The sequence below is a fragment of the Rhineura floridana genome, chromosome 6, assembly GCF_030035675.1.
Source record: "Rhineura floridana isolate rRhiFlo1 chromosome 6, rRhiFlo1.hap2, whole genome shotgun sequence".
Taxonomy (NCBI): Eukaryota; Metazoa; Chordata; class Lepidosauria; order Squamata; family Rhineuridae; genus Rhineura; species Rhineura floridana.
Window position 1 is genome coordinate 23575074 of NC_084485.1, and position 17306 is coordinate 23592379.

At 45.2% G+C, this 17306-nt stretch overlaps 1 protein-coding gene across 2 annotated transcripts in view; it reads right to left on the bottom strand.

The window, feature by feature from the left end:
• Window positions 1–17306, bottom strand: part of CASS4 (Cas scaffold protein family member 4) — a 64606-nt gene that overhangs the window by 42859 nt on the left and 4441 nt on the right. Inside the window, exon 2 of one of the 2 annotated variants that reach the window (XM_061631200.1) lies at window positions 16478–16564. The exons of the other annotated variant lie outside the window; for it this stretch is intronic. Within the exon in view, the coding sequence (XP_061487184.1) occupies window positions 16478–16564 (87 nt within the window). The remainder of the gene's footprint in view (window positions 1–16477; window positions 16565–17306) is intronic. 2 annotated transcript variants of the gene reach the window in all.

Genomic DNA, 17306 nt, shown 5'->3' on the forward strand with positions numbered 1-17306 from the left:
TTTAAAAGTGTTAGCTATTCCTGTGACAACCAGGCCAATGTCCAAATGCATCTCTCCAGGACTTTCCGTCTGGCCCTTGGGACTCTCCTCAGACCATACCCCCTTGTCATGGGCCCCAAGGAGAACCTCTGGCATGAATGGGAGGATGAAGAGTGGATTACAGATGTCACACAGGGAGCTAGGGAAACTATGGGAGAAATGTTTACAGAAATCTCTGGCAGCTCTGAGTCTGGTGAGACTAATGGTGCCTATAACCCCCTCTCCCCATGTCTATGACAGAGAGAAAGGCATTCCATCTGGCACCCAGCCCAGACCTAGCTGTTGAACAGATAAAACTTAATGAACAACCTGGATTCTTCCAGACAGAGCAAACTGAAAGCAGTATCACAGAGTCAGAGATAACAATTTTGACAAGATCACATAGAATGGAGAAAAGGAGGCATCAGCTGAAGGAATTAGCTTCTCTCCCCAGAAGGAGCTCTCACCTTGCAGCACAAGCTAGAAAATGCCCAAGTAACTAGTGCAAGTAGGGTGCCTGCCCACCACTCTTATATTAAGATAAGAGTTGATAAAGTCGCAAGTCATTGCAACAAAGTCCGCTGTTGCTTCCACATGTCTAGACTGTATCCTGAGATATGCCCAGTCTGCTCCTGTTCTGTATCTTGAATCATGCCTAGAATGCCTAATGCTGCATTCTGGTACTGACTTCTGGAATAAAGTTTTGTGCAAAATCCAGTCCCCAAGTCTGGTTCTCCGGTTGGGAGCCAGGACATCCCTCCACAGCCTTGCTCCATCTCCTCCTAGAGGACTTCTGGTCTGGCTGGAAAGTGAACTTTGGCTGTGATAAAGCCTCTTGCTTGCCTGGATGCAGGACAGAAGCTTGTGGGCTTCTGATGAGTATCTGGTTTGCCACTATGAAAACAGAGTGCTGGGCTAGATGGGCCTTTCCAGCAGGGCTCTTCTTATGTTCTTGTGTGTGTGGAGAATGTAGATACCTGCTGTATAAAAGTAAGAGTCACATCTAATTGACCTGTCCACTTTTGCCTCTGGCCCCACCCACCATTGGTATGTGACCTCCCCACCCCCCGGCAAGGTTGTCCATGACGGAATGCAGCTCTCAAGCTGAAAAAGGTTTCTCATTCCTACCCTATTATCAACTGCATCTCCTCCAACATTTCACAGGTAACCTTTTTTGTGCACACTAAGTAAGACTCCTAATCTGAGTCCCTGTCCATTCCATTCATTTTTGTTACACATTGCTATTCTCCACCCACTGTACACAATCATTTGTGCACATATTTATAGATGGGTGAAAAGCTGAAAGCTTTAAACATTAAAAAAACAACAACCTAGGGATAGGAGTGCAATGCAAGCAGGTGCCAGGACACAGTAGTCGTTTATTTATTAAATTTATATCAGGCCGTTCTTCCCAAAGGAGCCCAGGTCAGCAAACAACAAAACACCAAAAACATCTTTTTTAAAAAAGAACTGTAAACAATTACACTATAGATGGTGACACTATGAATCAGTGACCTCCAGGAGCATCTGATGTAAACTACCCTATTCAGATCTTGTAAGCTCAGGTCTGTGGCTTCCTTTATGGAATCAATCCATCTATTGTTTGGTTTTCCTCTTTTTTCTATTCCATTCTGTTTTTTCCAGCATTATTGTCTTTTCTAGTGAATCATGTCTTCTCATGATGTGTCCAAACTAGGATAACCTCAGTTTCATCATTTTAGCTTCTAATGATAGTTCTGGTTTAATTTGTTCTAACACCCAATTATTTGCCTTTTTCGCAATCCACAGAATGCGCAAAGCTCTCCTCCAACACATTTCAAATGATTTTTCTTATCCAATTTTTTCACTGTCCAACTTTCACATCCATACATAGAGATTGGGAATACCATGGTCTGAATGATCCTGACTTTAGTGTTCATTGATACATCTTTGCATTTAAGGACCTTTTCTAGTTCTCTCATAGTTGCCCTCCTCAGTCCTAGCCTTCTTCTGGTTTCTTGACTGTTATCTCCATTTTGGTTAATGACTGCGTCAAGGTATTGATAATCCTTGACCAGTTCAATGTCCTCAACTTTAAAGTTACATAAATCTTCTGTTGTCATTAGTTTAGTCTTCTTGACGTTCAGCTGTATTCCTGCTTTTGTCCTTTCCTCTTTAACTTTTATCAGCATTCGTTTCAGATCATTACTGGTTTCTGCTAGTAGTATGGTATCATCGGCATATCTTAAATTATTGATATTTCTCCCACCAATTTTCACACCTCCTTGGTCCAATCCCGCATTCTGTATGATATGTTCTGCATATAGATTAAACAAATAGGGTGATAAAATACACTCCTGTCTCACACCCTTTCCAATGGGGAACCAGTTGGTTTCTCCATATTCTGTTCTTACAGTAGCCTGTTGTCCAGAGTATAGATTGCGCATCAGAACAATAAGATGCTGTGGCACCCCCATTTCTTTTAAAGCATTCCATTATTTTTCGAGATCTACACAATCAAAGGCTTTGCTATAATCTACAAACTGCAGGATGGTTTTCTTCTGAAATTCCTTGGTCCGTTCCATTATCCAACATATGTTTGCAATTTGATTTATTTATTTATTACATTTGTATACCGCCCCATAGCTGAAGCTCTCTGGGCGGTTTAAAACAATTAAAAACATTAAAAACAAATATACAAATTTTAAAAAATACATTTTTAAAAAGCAATTTAAAAACACATGCTAAAATGCCTGGCGCCGAAAAGATAACAGCATTGGCACCAGGCACATCTTGTCAACGGTATCATTCCATAATTTGGGGGCCACCACTGAGAAGGCCCTCTCCCTTGTTGCCACACTCCCAGCTTCCCTCGGAGTAGGCTCCCAGAAGAAGGCCTTGGATGTTGAGCGTAATGTACGGGTGGGTTGGTGTCGGGAGAGGCGTTCCATCAGGTATTGTGGTCCTAAGCTGTGTAAGGCTTTATAGGTTAAAACCAGCACCTTGAATCGAGCTCGGAAACATACAGGCAGCCAGTGCGAGAGGGCCAGAGTCAGTTTTATATGTTCTAACTGTCCGGTTCCTGTTACTAATCTGGCCACTGCATTTTGCACAAGCTGCAGTTTCCGAACCATCTTCAAAGGCAGCCTCATGTAGAGCGCATTGCAGTAATCTAACTTGGAGGTTACCAGAGCATGGACAACTGAAGCCAGGTTATCCCTGTCCAGACAGGGGCGCAGCTGGGCCACCAACCAAAGTTGGTAGAAGGCACTCCGTGTCACCAAGGCTACCTGACCCTTAAGTGACAGAGATGGTTCTAGGAGAATCCCCAAGCTATGAACCTGCTCCTTCAGGGGGAGTGCAACCCCATCCAGGACAGGTTGGACATCCACCATCCAGTTAGAAGAACCACCCACTAGCAGCATCTCAATCTTGTCTGGATTGAGCCTCAGGTTATTAGCCCTCATCCAGTCCATTGTCGCAGCCAGGCACTGGTTCAGCACATTGACAGCCTCACCTGAAGAAGATGAAAAGGAGAAATAGAGCTGCGTGTCATCAGCAAACTGATGGTAATGCACTCCAAAGCTCCAGATGACTGCACCCAACGATTTCATGTAGATGTTGAACAGCATGGGGGACAGAACTGACCCCTGCGGAACTCCATACTGGAGTCAGGGTGCCGAGCAATGTTCCCCAAGCACCACCTTCTGGAGCCGACCCACCAAGTAGGAGCAGAACCACCACCGTGCAGTCCCTCCCACTCCCAACTCAGCCAGTCTTCCCAGAAGGATACCATGGTTGATGGTATCGAAAGCCTCTGAGAGATCAAGGAGAATCAACAGAGTCACACTCCTCCTCTGTCTCTCTCCCGACAGAGGTCATCATACAGGGCAACTAAGGCTGTTTCCATGCCAAAATCAGGCCTGAAACCCAACTGAAATGGATCCAGATAATCGGTCTCATCCAATAGGGTCTGGAGCTGGCCTGCCAACACTCGTTCAAGGGCCTTGCCCAGGAATGGAACATTTGATACCAGCCTATAGTTATTAAGATTTTCTGGGTCCAGGGAGGGTCTCTTCAGGAGTGGTCTCACTACCACCTCTTTCAGGCAGCCAGGAACCACCCCCTCTCACTGTTGAGCCCAGGGGTGTTGAGCCCAGCCTTCCTCCTGAGGATCAAGGAGGGGGAAGGCATGAGTTGCAGGCGCCTCAGCCGTCAGCAGGCATGGATGATCCAGCTGTTGTTGAGTCTAGCCCAGACCTTGAGAAAGAGAGCAAGCTAGCCGCCCTGCTAGATCCCACGGATGGCCCTGCCCCTCAATGGGACAGCGCTCAGCCATCAAGCACCCCCACGGAGCCATTAGGGGAGGATTCCAAAAGAGCAGTAACTCCTCCTGTGCCAAGCAGTATCCTAGAGACGCCTGATGCTTCCCAGCCCTCTGCTTCCCCGTCTGCAGATAAGGACCCTGTTCTGTCAGATGAGCCCATGGAGACTCACCCCCCTTCACCGCGCTCATGACGTAGGGAGAATCGGACAGGGCAGAGGGCATGTGTGCGAAGGAGTGAGAGGCTACGCTCCAAGACCTCTCCTATTTAAGACTGCCGCACTGTGAATGGGGCACTGAGTCAACTTTCATCACACGTTGCAGAGCATGTCTAGAGGGTAGTTAGGGACTTGTAGTGAGTTAGCATAGGGTCTTTTCTATGAGGCGCTCAGCCTTTGATGTATCCATTACGTTAATAAAGCAAGAGTTCCTTGCACCCTCATCTCCGACTCGTGGTTCCTGCTCTGAACCGGACACTCACAGAGAGGCATTAATCACTTCTCTGGCCCAGCTGGCTGTTCCATCCCTGCTAGCTTTTATTAGCCAAGAAGGGCAAGGATCCAGCACAGAAGTGGTTGCACGAACCTGTCCAAGCATGTTGTTAACATCCTCAAGCTGTACCAACTGAAACTCATCCAAGAAATCGAGAGAAGGCTGTGGTCTGGATACCCTGCTTGATTCATCTGCTATAACACTGGAGTCTAAATCCTGGCGAATGCTAAAAATTTTATCCTGGAAGTGCTTAGCAAATTCATTACAGTGGGCCTCAGATAGTTCTATCATGTCCTTGGGGCCAGTGTGTAATAGCCCCCGGACAATTCTGCACAGCTCTGCTGGGCAGCAGATTGATGATTTGATAGTGGCAGCAAAATATTATTTTTTGCTGCCCTCACTGCCCCTAAATACAGCTTACCATAGGCACTTACCAGTGTACAATTGCATCCACCAGGAGTTTGTCTCCATCTGCACTCAAGCCGTCTCCTATATTGTTTCATCGCTCTCAGCTCTGGGGTATACTATGGAGCTGTATGAGCTCTACACAGGAGAGGGCGCTCAGGAGCAATCATGTCAACCACCCAGGTCATTTCTGTATTCCACAGTTCAATCAGGGTTTCAACAGGAGTGCCAGCCCTATCAGCCAGAAAATTCCCCAGAGCCCTTTGGACCAACGTAATAGGTCCCCCACCCTTGTAGAGGGGAAAAGCCGCTGTAAGTCTAAACTTCAGCAAGCAGTGATCTGTCCATGACAGAGGGACTGATATAAGGCCCCCCACATTCAGATCACCATCTCCATGTCCAGTTGCAAAAAACAAGTCTAGAGTATGCCCTGCTACATGTGTTGGGCCAATGGCATATTGGGACAGTCCCATGGTTGTCATAGAAACCATAAAATCCTGAGCTGCCCCATATAAGGTGGCCTCAGCATGGATGTTGACATTCCCCAGAACCAACAGTCTGGGGGATCTCAACAGTACACCCGAGACCACCTCCATTAGCTCAGCTAGGGAGTCTGTTGGGCAGCGGGGTGGGCGATACACCAACGGAATCCCCAGTCTGTCCCGCTGACCCAACACAAGGTGCAAACACTCCAGACCAGTAGTCACATGGGCAGGGTGCTTGCAGAGGGAGATGGAGCTCCTATAGACCACAGCAACCCCCTCTCCCCGACCCTCAGGTCTACCCTGATGCTGAACCAAGTACCCTGGCAGGCATAGCTGGGAGAGACTGACTCCTCCCTGCTCACCCACCCAGGTCTTGGTGATACATGCCAGATTGGCTGCCTCATCCACAATTAAATCATGAATGAAGGAGATCTTATTATGATCTCTGGTGCTCTTCCCTTTCTAAATCCAGCTTGGACATCTGGCATTTCTTGCTCCATATATGGCAAGAGTCTTTCTAGAATCTTGAGCATTACTTTACTTGCATGGGATATTAAGGCAATAGTTCAATAATTACTGCATTCCCTGTGGTCCCCTTTCTTTGGAATTGGGGTTTACATTGAATGCTTCCAGTCTGTGGGCCATTGTTTTGTTTTCCATATTCGTTGAAAAAATCTGTCAAAATTTGGACAGATTCTGCTTAAGTAACTCAGTTGGTATGCCATCTATTCCTGGTGATTTGTTTCTTCCAAGTATTTTAAGAGCAGCTTTCACCTCAGATTCTAAAATTTTTGGTACTTCTTCATACAATTCCTCCATGAATGAATCTGTCATCCTTGCCTCTCTTTTATATAATTCTTCATTGCATTGCTTCCATCTTCCTTTTATTTTATCTCAGTTAGTCAGTGTTCCCCTGTTGATTATTCAACATCCCTGCTCTTCTTCTGAATTCCCCTTTGATTTCACTATTTTTTTGGAATAAGGCTCTTGTTCTACCTTTTTTATTATCCTCTTCTATTTCTGTACAATAATTATAGTAGTTCTCTTTGTCCCTACGTACTAGTCACTGTATTGTTGCATTTAGGGCTCTAACCGTGTTTCTCTCTCCTTTTGCTTTTGCTTTCCTTCTATCTTTAACCATTTTAACAGTTTCTTCACTCATTGTTGTTAGCCAATCAGGGAGGGGGCGGATAGACGAGAGTGAAACAGAGGATGAGGACTTGGACCGGAAAACTGGAGAGGGGACAGATAGCAGGATAGACGCACAGGGCGACCCAGCCCCTATCTTGGAAAACTCTGCCCCCTCAGCCACCAGAGGCCTCAGCTTGTACGTCAGACGTTGCACCTTCCACATCAGTCGTTTCCCAGCCAAATGCTGCCCAACTTGCCCCGCCTGACCTGTCAGTTAGCAGCCCCCCTCTGTCGGAGATGGAAGCTGAGGTCAAACCACCTTTGCCCTGCACTTGGAGGAGTTTGAGGCAGGAAATTCAGCAGTCAGAGCTGAGGAGGAGCCAGCATGTGCGTGCATGATCCAAGCCTACTTAATGGGACTCAAGGGGGAACCCAGTTGCTGAGTCAATGTCTTAGAGCTGTGAAGACATGCTTAGTCAGTGTGAGTTCAGGGCAAGAGTTCCTAGAAAGCGTAGTTAGGTTAATGATGCACACAGCTTTGGATGTAACTATAACTTTAATAAAAAGAGAAAAAACCACAGACCCGTCTGAAACTGAGTCCTTCAACTTCAGACAGGACAGTTTGACTCAGCCACAACCTCCTCCAGCTGACGCCCCCAAGATGGACAGAATGGAAGCAAGTGGTAGAGCCTGGGAGAACTTACAGAGAGCCGTGGAAACTCTGATAACCAAACTTCAGAGCCTTCCAACCGAAACCCAGTCTCTACAAACTGAGAATCAGACCCTGTACCTCCAAATGACTCAACTAGTAACCTACGAGATCCCCACGCAACAAGCACAGGGACCTGTCCCGCCCATGCGAGCACCCCAAATCAAGTCTCCAGTGGGAATGCCTGCCCTCTATGGAGGGAAGATAGAGCAATTCTCCACGTTCATAGCCCAGTGCGAGCCTTACATACAAGTGCGGCAGTTGGAGTTTCCCAATGATGATATGAAAGTGGCATTCATCATCAGTCTCCTGGAGGGAGAAGCTGCCCAGTGGGCCACCCCATTGTTGCTCTGAAATGACCCCATCTTGTCCCAATATACCACCTTTCTTGATGCCATGGCCAAGATCTTTCAGAAGAAACCATGTCCCACCAACTGGGAAACCTGCAGCAAGGAAAAAACTCAGTTGAGACTTATTCTAACACATTCGTATCCTTGCCCAGTAAATTGACTTTAATGACGTTGGTTTAATGTATTTGTACCGCAATGGACTCAGCGCATTGTGGACGAGCTGGCACGTGCCCCACAGCTGAGCACTTTCCCAGAATAGGTCCATTTGTGCCTACAGATGGACAGCCAGCTTGAAGGTCTCCAGGAGGACAAGGCTGAGATGATACCACTCCCCTGCCCCTGCATTCCCCCTGGCGTGGGAACGGATGCCACTGGGGGTGGAGCCCATGCAGATGGGGTGTGTGGCCACATCTGATGGAAGCGTAGAAGGAGAAGCATCAAAAAGAGGGGCTGTGTCTATGTTACTGGAAGGCAGGGCACTTGGCCAAGACGTGCCCCTCCAAGTTGGAAAAGGCTCCAGTGCAGGAAAACTACAAATCCTAGCTCTTGTAGAGGTCCATGAGCTGGGATCAGCTGTAAGTCAGTGACCTCAAGTTCAGCCTCTCCCGCCAAAATCCGCTTTACACTTGCCAGTCCACCTAGGCTTGCCTACAGGGCAAGATATCCAGGTGTTTACTATGGTGGATTCTGGTGCATCCAACAACTTTATGGACTTGATCTTTGCCAAAAGGCTCAGCGTGCCAATCACCAAGCTAGAGTTGCCACTAACTATGGAAACCATAGATGGACAGCCTCTGACTTTGGGGGCGGTCACCCAGGTCACAGCAGAGTTGAGGGTGGAGATACCAGGACATGTGGAAAGGATGGCGTTCTACCTAGCTGATTTGCCTCGATTCATGGTGGTACTGGGAACGACCTGACTGGCCCAGCACGATCCTTTCATCTCTTGGGGAAAGGCTACAGTGACCTTTCAATTGGATTACTGTGAGTGGCATTGCCAGCCTGCAGAGATGGCTGTCCCAGCAATGCTGTCTGCCACATTCCCACCCAAGGAGACCCACTTGCCTAACAAACACAAAGACTTTCAGGACATTTTTGATAAAAAGGAAGCTGACCAGCTCCCCCCCTGTCCTTACGACTGCACTATAGACTTGGCCCCGGGGGCTAGCATCCCCTCGGGGTGCATTTATTCCTTGTCAGAGCCAGACCTGGTAGCACTGAGGGGGCTCCTGGACACCACCTTGCAGAGAGGGTTCATTTGACCGTCGCCTGCCGGTCCCCCACTGCTGTTTGTCAAGAAGAAAATCAGGGAGCCAAGCCCTTGTCATGACTACAGGGAGCTTAACAAAATCACCATCCCCAACAGCTACCCCTTGCCTTTCGTCAGTGAGATGCTGGAGCGTGTGTGTACAGCCAAGATCTATACCAAGCTAGTCCGGAGCTTACAACCTTGTCAGAATCAAAGAGGGCGATGAGTGGAAAACTGCCTTCAAGACCTGGTATGGCCACTTTGAGTATCTGTTCATGCAGTTTAGGCTATCAAACGCCCCAGCTGCCTTCCAAAATTTCATGAATGACATATTTCAGGACTACCTGGACAGCTTTATGATAGTCTATTTAGATGACATCCTTATTTACTCTGACTCCCCAGAGCAGCATGAGGTGCACGTGTGGGCAGTGTTGCAGAGGCTGAGAGAGCATCATCTGTACACCAAACTGGAGAAGTGTGGTTTCGACTTTACCACATTGGACTTTCTGGGCTACCGTATCACCCCCGGAGGAGTCAAAATGGATCCGGGGAAAGTGCGCTGCATGCTCTCCTGGCAGCCCCTCCCCCAAACCAAGAAAGACCTGCAGCGGTTTCTGGAGTTTGCCAACTATTATCAATGTCTCATTGTGGCATTCTCTAACTTGACATCCCCACTCACTGACTGCCTAAAGGGACCAGGCCCCTTCCAATGGACCGAAGCGGCTCAACAAGAGTTCAAGGAGTTGAAGCTGCTGTTTTCCTCTGAGCCAATACTCCAGCATGCAGACCCCCAATGCCCTTTTGTGATGGAGACTGACACGTCAGATGTTGCCATCAGAGTGGTGTTATTACAACCAGACCAAAAGGGGGGGATGTTAGGACCCTGCACTTACTTCTCGCGAAAGCTGACTAGTGTGGAAAAAAACTACATGGTCTAGGAGGAGTTACTTGCCATCTGTGATTGTTTGAGACCTGGCGACACCTCCTGGAGGGAGTTCGGCACAAAGTGGAGATCCATAGCAACCATGAGAACTTAAGAGCTTCCAGTTGGCCTGCAAGCTGAACCAGTGGCAGGTGCAGTGGGCTCAGTTCTTCGCAATGTTCCACTTTCACATTAACTACATTCCACAGGCGCAAAACTCTGTAATACTACAGAGATCCTTCAAAATAAGGGCATTCCATATCATGGCAGCCAAATCTGTTGCACTTTGGAGTGTGCTGCTGTAGTATGCTATCTCAGGATGGAGAAGACAGAGTGCCCTCCTGTACCTTGCTAAAATAGTTGGTCCAAGAAGATAGTGGGCAGTTCTGTTCAATATGCAGCATCTGAAGTCTTCTGAATTGAGCTAGACTCTGCACATCTCCAGGGTTCAGAAACTTCTATCTGTTCATCAGTGCTCCAATGAATTCCTAGAGGTTTGCCCTTTTTAGTCTGTCAGAAGGTTGTAGATAAAGTCGGAGGCAGAATCCATGACACAAAACCCTGAGTTCCCTGTTCTAGCCACATGCCTCTTTCTTCCCTCGACTGGTTTCTTAGGAAAAAAAGAACGAAGATACAGAGAACCAGACATCACAGTGAACAGGGACAGGAGAGAGATGTTAAGACGTTTTTTAAAAAAATACTGGTGGTTTGTAACAACCCTAAGAACTATTGTATCATGTGCCCCTCTGTTCCACTGTTTCTATTCAGTTTCACCAAGATTTCATACCTCTCATCAGTGCTTCAGTGGCTGCCAACCTGAATTTGTGCTACTGGTTCACTGATTAAATTTTATGTCTCTATAAAGACTGGGTGTCCATTTCGGCACACAACTATTACTTAAAAAATGCCTTGGCTGGAGTATTAACTTGGCCAGCTGCACTTTAAAAAGCCACTCGAGTTTTTCAGGTGCTTTAGCAAGAACTAATGTAGACCTAATATCCAAACAGGCCAGTGTGATTCAGTGATGGGAAACAATCTTGGCTACATCTCTAGTAGCTGATAAACACCAGTGACAGCTTCAAGAGTGGAACTGGAACAAAAATTCACACAAATTTTGCAATTTGGCCAAATTTATTACATTCAAATCCAATGTTTTAAAATGTATTTGCCAAATTTTGCTTGGGTTGTCTGATCTTCAGCAACACAGGGCACAAGAGCTCTTTACATCTTTGAAAGCAATGGCACTAACTTTCCAGATTCAAGCAATCCCATCGGTTCTAGTGTGAACAATGAATCTTTTGCCACTGTGGAAAAACCTGCAGGTTCTGCCCTCCATTTGCTGTGTATTGATGGAGTTTTCCCTACCTGGTGATAAAACCTGAAGTTTTTCGAGAGATCCAATCACTGGCTCCTCCCTCTTAATAAATGGTTGCAGGCTGAGCAGTTTATTTGATTACTCACCTATTTTAATCCCTAGTAAACTGATGGCTTACCTGTGTGCATGTCTCTAGGCCACACGAGAATTTGCCTAATGCCAAGTCAGACCATCTAATCCACTTTTATCTACTCTGGCAGCAGCCCTCCAAGGGCTGAACCTATGTGGAGCTGCTTTTTGCCCCATGGCTGAAACTAAACGGATCACTTCTATAACAAGTTAAATTTCTTGGAGTGATCTTGTAGCCACTGAGACAGGCTGCCAATCAAAGTAGACACTATAGGGCTAGATGGACCAATAATTCAGTATAAGTCAGCACCATGTGGGTGGAGGAAAATCACCTGACATAACCATGACATCAGTGGCCCAATTTTTCCTTTTGCAGTGTGCCCTGAATTCAAGTAAGATCCCAGCCCATCAACTAGACGCTGTAGTATGCCAACACATTCATGGCTAACTTGGAGCACCACTTGCTTAACTTCTTCCTTCAAAGACTTTTCATCTCCTGAAGAAAACATAAATTGCATGATCACCTGGAATCCTCAGGAAGAAGGCATTTTGGAATTCCATCAGGACTTCAACAACAAGATGACTGATGTCATCTCTAGAGGGCCTTCCCCGGGTATCCTACCTTCTACTTGTTTATGCCTCCCCTCCCCATCTTTAGACCAGTTGTTCCAGGGAGATTTGCCGGGCAGCAACCTCATGTAATCTTGTCAGCAAGTGAAGATATTGTATTCAAACATTGCTTTTAAAACGTTTGAATCGATATTGCTGCTGCTAAGTTTTTACAACCTCTGCTATGTCTTATTTATTATTTTTATATCTTCTTTTACTGTTAAAAATAAGCATTATTATCTCTCAGCAGACCTGGGAGTAGTAATGCAGAGGGCAAATGTTTAAAAGAAATACATAATTTCTACCCCCAACATCAACCAAAATTAAGATGAATCTGTGTAACAGGTTCACTTTCTGGATACTCCCTCTATTTATTTATATTTATGCAATTGCCATATCAACACTACCTTATACCTAATCTAAAAAGGCTACTCAACAGCAGCAACAGGCCACCTGACAGAAACTCCAACCCAGAAGTCAGTGGGAGAACATTTCTGTGGCTGCCTTCAAAGTCAAAGTATTATTTATTTCATTTCAGATATTTATGTCCTGCTTAATCACCGAAGTTTCTAACTACTACAACAACAAACTTCAAAGGAAAGCTCAGCATTAAACTGCTGAGTCAAATGTAAATTAAAGTCAATTCGGACTTAATCTAGATTGTGGGCATCTTTCCCACAACATGCCCTTGTTAAATTATTCTAGCATAGCTAGAAATATAGTATTATCTTTAGTGATAGTATTATCACAGTGACTGCTGTTGTTAATGGGTCAGTTTGTTTTTGTCTTGTATACATTTGGGCTCTGCATAAAAATGTCACAGATGTACTGTTACCCCTTGAATTTCATGGGTCAAGTATTTGCAATCCTCTCCAACACCCACTCATAGTATCAATATGCACATACAACTTCAAATCGGGGATAATACTTCAGGATCTGAAAAAGTGGGCTCTGTAGTCCAGAGAATCTTACATGCCACGATAAATCTCCTAAGTCTGTAAGGTGCCAAAAGACTGTTTATTGTTTTGTGCAACATAGCAACTGTTCTGAAGCTGACAGAAGTTACTGTTTAAACTGCTCACCTTTGAGCAAATAAACATGGAGTTCCTGCTGAGGTTTCCCAGACAAATCAAATAGGAACAGCATCCTAAACTTCATAACTTTAGTTTAACAATCAGCTAATGGCAGACTGGCACTTAGCAGTTTTAAAGACTGTGTAACTTGGTGGTGGAATACTGCAGACACAGAAAACTTTGCTATTTTATGTTTCTGTTGACTTTACGGCAACACTCCTGTGTATTCTTACTTGGGAATAAATCCCACTGAGTAAATCATCAAAGAGACGTGCAATTTTTTACAGCATAAGCTTTCATGGACTACAGTCCACTTCATCAAATGCATGAAGTGTTATCCTAAGTTGGCAAGTATATATACGGGCATAACGAGAGAAAATGTGTAAACTCCTTTTCTCCCTCATAACATTAGAGCTTCGGGACATCCAATGAAGCTGAACGTTGGAAGATTAAAGACAGGCAAAATAAATTTGCTCCCACAAGAGGTAGCAATGGCCACAACTCGGATGGTTTTCAAAGGGTAGACAAATTCATGGAGGATAAGGCTATCAGTGGCTAGGCTACTAACCATGTTGGGTATGCTCTGTCTCCACTATTGGAGGAAGTATACCTCGGAATTCTAGTTGCTGGGAATCACAAGTCGGGAGGGCTGTTGCGCTCGGGTCCTGCTTGTGGGCTTCCCACAGGCATCTGGTACGCCACTGTGAGAATAGGATGCTAGACTATGTGGGCCACTGGCCTGAGCTAGCAGCCTGTCCTTATGTACCATCATAAAGTTGAGTCACCAAAAAATGTGACTTTTTGAATTTGTTTTTAAAAACTTGGTTTCTGAAATACTTTTGAAATATTTGTTAAAAACATATACCTCAGTCCAGCATGGAGAAACATACCTGTGGAAACTGGCTTACACACTTGCACTCCATGCATATATGCATCTGGATGTGATGCTTATCTGGACCCCACTGAACTGAATGTGGTCCTTGGACAGCTCCACGAAAGTTCGGACTAATACCTGGAGTAGATTCTACTGCCCCACTGACATGGAGCCACCAACCACTGCTGGACCCCAGGATCTTCTACAGGCAAGTCAGATGCTCTACCACTGAGCCCTTCCCCAAAGGTGAGGTAAATTCCCCTCCCATTCAGCCCCAATGCCCTTTAGTGAGAAATCAGGAGATTCCCCCTCCCCACCAAAAGAATTTTACTGTGAATTGAATAGAGATAAATGTCTCTTTCTCTTAGCAATGCTAGAGCTCAGTTTTAAGTGGTTAAATGGCTTAGTGGTAGTTTCCAAGACAGGCTCTTTTCCATTCAACACATAATTAACATGGAATTCACTCCCATAAGATGTGGCAATGGCATCTATTAGCTCAGAACCAACACAAATCACATGGTGCCACTCTAGGTAGATTGTACCACTTGAGGCAGCAGATGGGGTTATGAATAAATGGACCAGTGGCTCCCAAACCTTTTCCCCCCATGGACCATTTGAACATTGTTGAGGGTCTTGGTTAATGTTTCTTTCTGCCTGCTGTAGCAATTGCAATGCACTGTGCTAGATGCTGCATGATTTTTAATTGTATTTTAATTGTTCCTTTTATTTCTTAGATTGTATTTTATTGCATTGCAATTTGACAATAAAACACAGTATGAGAAATACATTCCATAGAAACAAATCACGAAATAAAATCCATAGAAATCTACAAAATTAAAATTGTAGTACAATAAAGAGCAATAGAAGAAATAAAAGCAATAAAAATACAATTAAGAACAATATGAATATTTAACGTGGACAAGCCATGGGGCATCTGAATGAAGCTCACAGCCCCCTGCACATAGAAAAGTAGCATGCAGAGGAAAAAGACAGGCTAGAACCTGCCTGACAACCCTAGTTTTGCCATAACGTTATGTAATCAGGCACATAGTCAGAATGCCAGCTGAAAGGCAGGAGATTATTCATGTAAGACATTATTTTATTTATTAGTACATTTCTATCCCATGTTTTCTCCAAGAAGCTCAAGGTGGCACACATGATATTATCCCCATTTTATCCTCCCATCCTGTAAGTTCTGTTAGGCTGAGAGAGAGTGACCGGCTCACCCTCACCAAGGTCATCCAGTGGGTTTCATGGCCAGGTGAGGATTTGGACTCTGGTCTCTCAGGTCCTAGTCCAACACTCTAACCATTACACCACACTGGCCCATTGACAATGGAGGCAACCAGCAGGATTTGTAGGAGGCAGCTGTAGTGGAAGCTGTGTTCTTCGCTGAAATAAAAAGAGCATACAATCTGCCAGCCCAACCAACCATATCCCTACACTCTTGAGCTGCTCCTGTTTATTTCAATGGGGCTCCTTCGGGAAAACTTCTAATCGATTGTGAAGCCATAGGAGGAGCTGTAGCTCAGTGCAGAGCACCTGCTCCGCATGCAAAAGGTCCCAGGTTCAATCTCCAGCACCTCCAGGTAGGGCTGGGAGAGACCCTAGCCTGAAATCCTGAGGAATCACTGCCAGTCAATGTAGACAATAGTGAGGTAGCTGGACCAATGATATAAGGCACCTTCCTATGTTCCCAGTATTGCTCAGGAGCAGTTAAACGTGTTCCGTCTCAAAAAGGAGGGAGGGGGGATAGACATTTGTGAATGCCACAAATGCTCAGCCATTCATTTGGAAATACTCCATTACAATTCATCTAAAAGATTATAAAATTAAAACAGGGAATGGAGCATCTGCAGTCAATAAACCTCTTGTCTTTCAGAGGGCAACAAAATTCAAACTTCTCCCCAAAGCACGCACACACAGAAACTCCTCTGGGTTCTTGCATTATCATCTGTTCAGAGGCTTGAGCTGCAATCCTGAGTACCAGGGAGTAAGCCCCATAGAGCTCAGTCAGACTTACTTCTGAATAAACATGCTTGGTGCTGGATTGAATTGAAGAGGGTGAGTGCAAAGATTATTATTGTTATTATTAATTATTGATTGATAATATTCCTCCCTTCTTCTTCCCAAACGCATCTAAACACATTCTAAAAACAGATACAGTTGAAAACATTCTTTCATCCAGTGCGTGATTATGAAGTGTTAGCATTCATCAATAAAAGCATGTACATAAAAACATATTGCAGCATCTATAGAGGCGGCCTATATTGCTCAAAACAGTAGCCTATACATTTTTAAAAATAATTTTAACGTCAGCTACACACCGTAATCAAATAAATAACCCTTGGAAAAAACAATGCCCCCATCCCCATAGAGCAGAACAGAGCTAAAAGGAATGTCCAATACTCACATTCACTTTCATTTTGCTGTCTTCACCTAGACCCTCAGTGAGTCCATCACCCAAAGGCACTCTCCAAACAGATTCTCTTTTTTCTGCCTTTTATCAAACGGGAGCAGACAATCAGGCCTGCCGTATGGTAAGGCTGGGTTGCAGACTGGTAAGCTTAACTCCCTAATGTTGCTCTTCTTCCCCAGCACGGGAAGTAGTTTTTGAGTGAAGTGAACAACAGCCCTCGGGGATGAAAGGAAAGGAGCTAATCACATAGTAAATCCTCTCCCAGTGTTGCAATTGGCCTGTACTTGGAAATGCAGAAGTTCCCCCACCCCCGTGGAGATTTGGAGTCTCCAATGTCAAGGGAGGGGGCGGCAAATAAAAGCCACAAAGAGAGAGTTCTCTTTTAGTTCTTCACACCTTTGAAAACAACGCATCATGAATACACTGAGAGAAATTTGAGCAGCACGGATTTGGAAGCGGTTTTCCAGTAGACTTCCAAGAACCCAGTCGATGTTTTAGGTTCAGGATTGTGCAGGGTGGCTTTGAATTTCCCTTGCTTACTCCACCGTCCTTGTCCTGCCTCAGTGATTCCTTTTAAAGCTACAAAAATCAAGGCTCCCTAATGACATCGTTTTTAGAGGCAGAGAGAGATAATCAGAAAGAACAAAGCACATCAGCACCATGAAAATGAAATACTTTCACTGGGGCCTGACTATTCAAATTGACCATCTGGTCTCCTTGGCTGGAATCTGCTGCTTAATCACTTTTTAACATGCCCTGGTTTTGTGCAGTTGCACCCCTCGTTCCTTTTACTCATCACCCTTTTCCTTTATCTCCTCCCCCC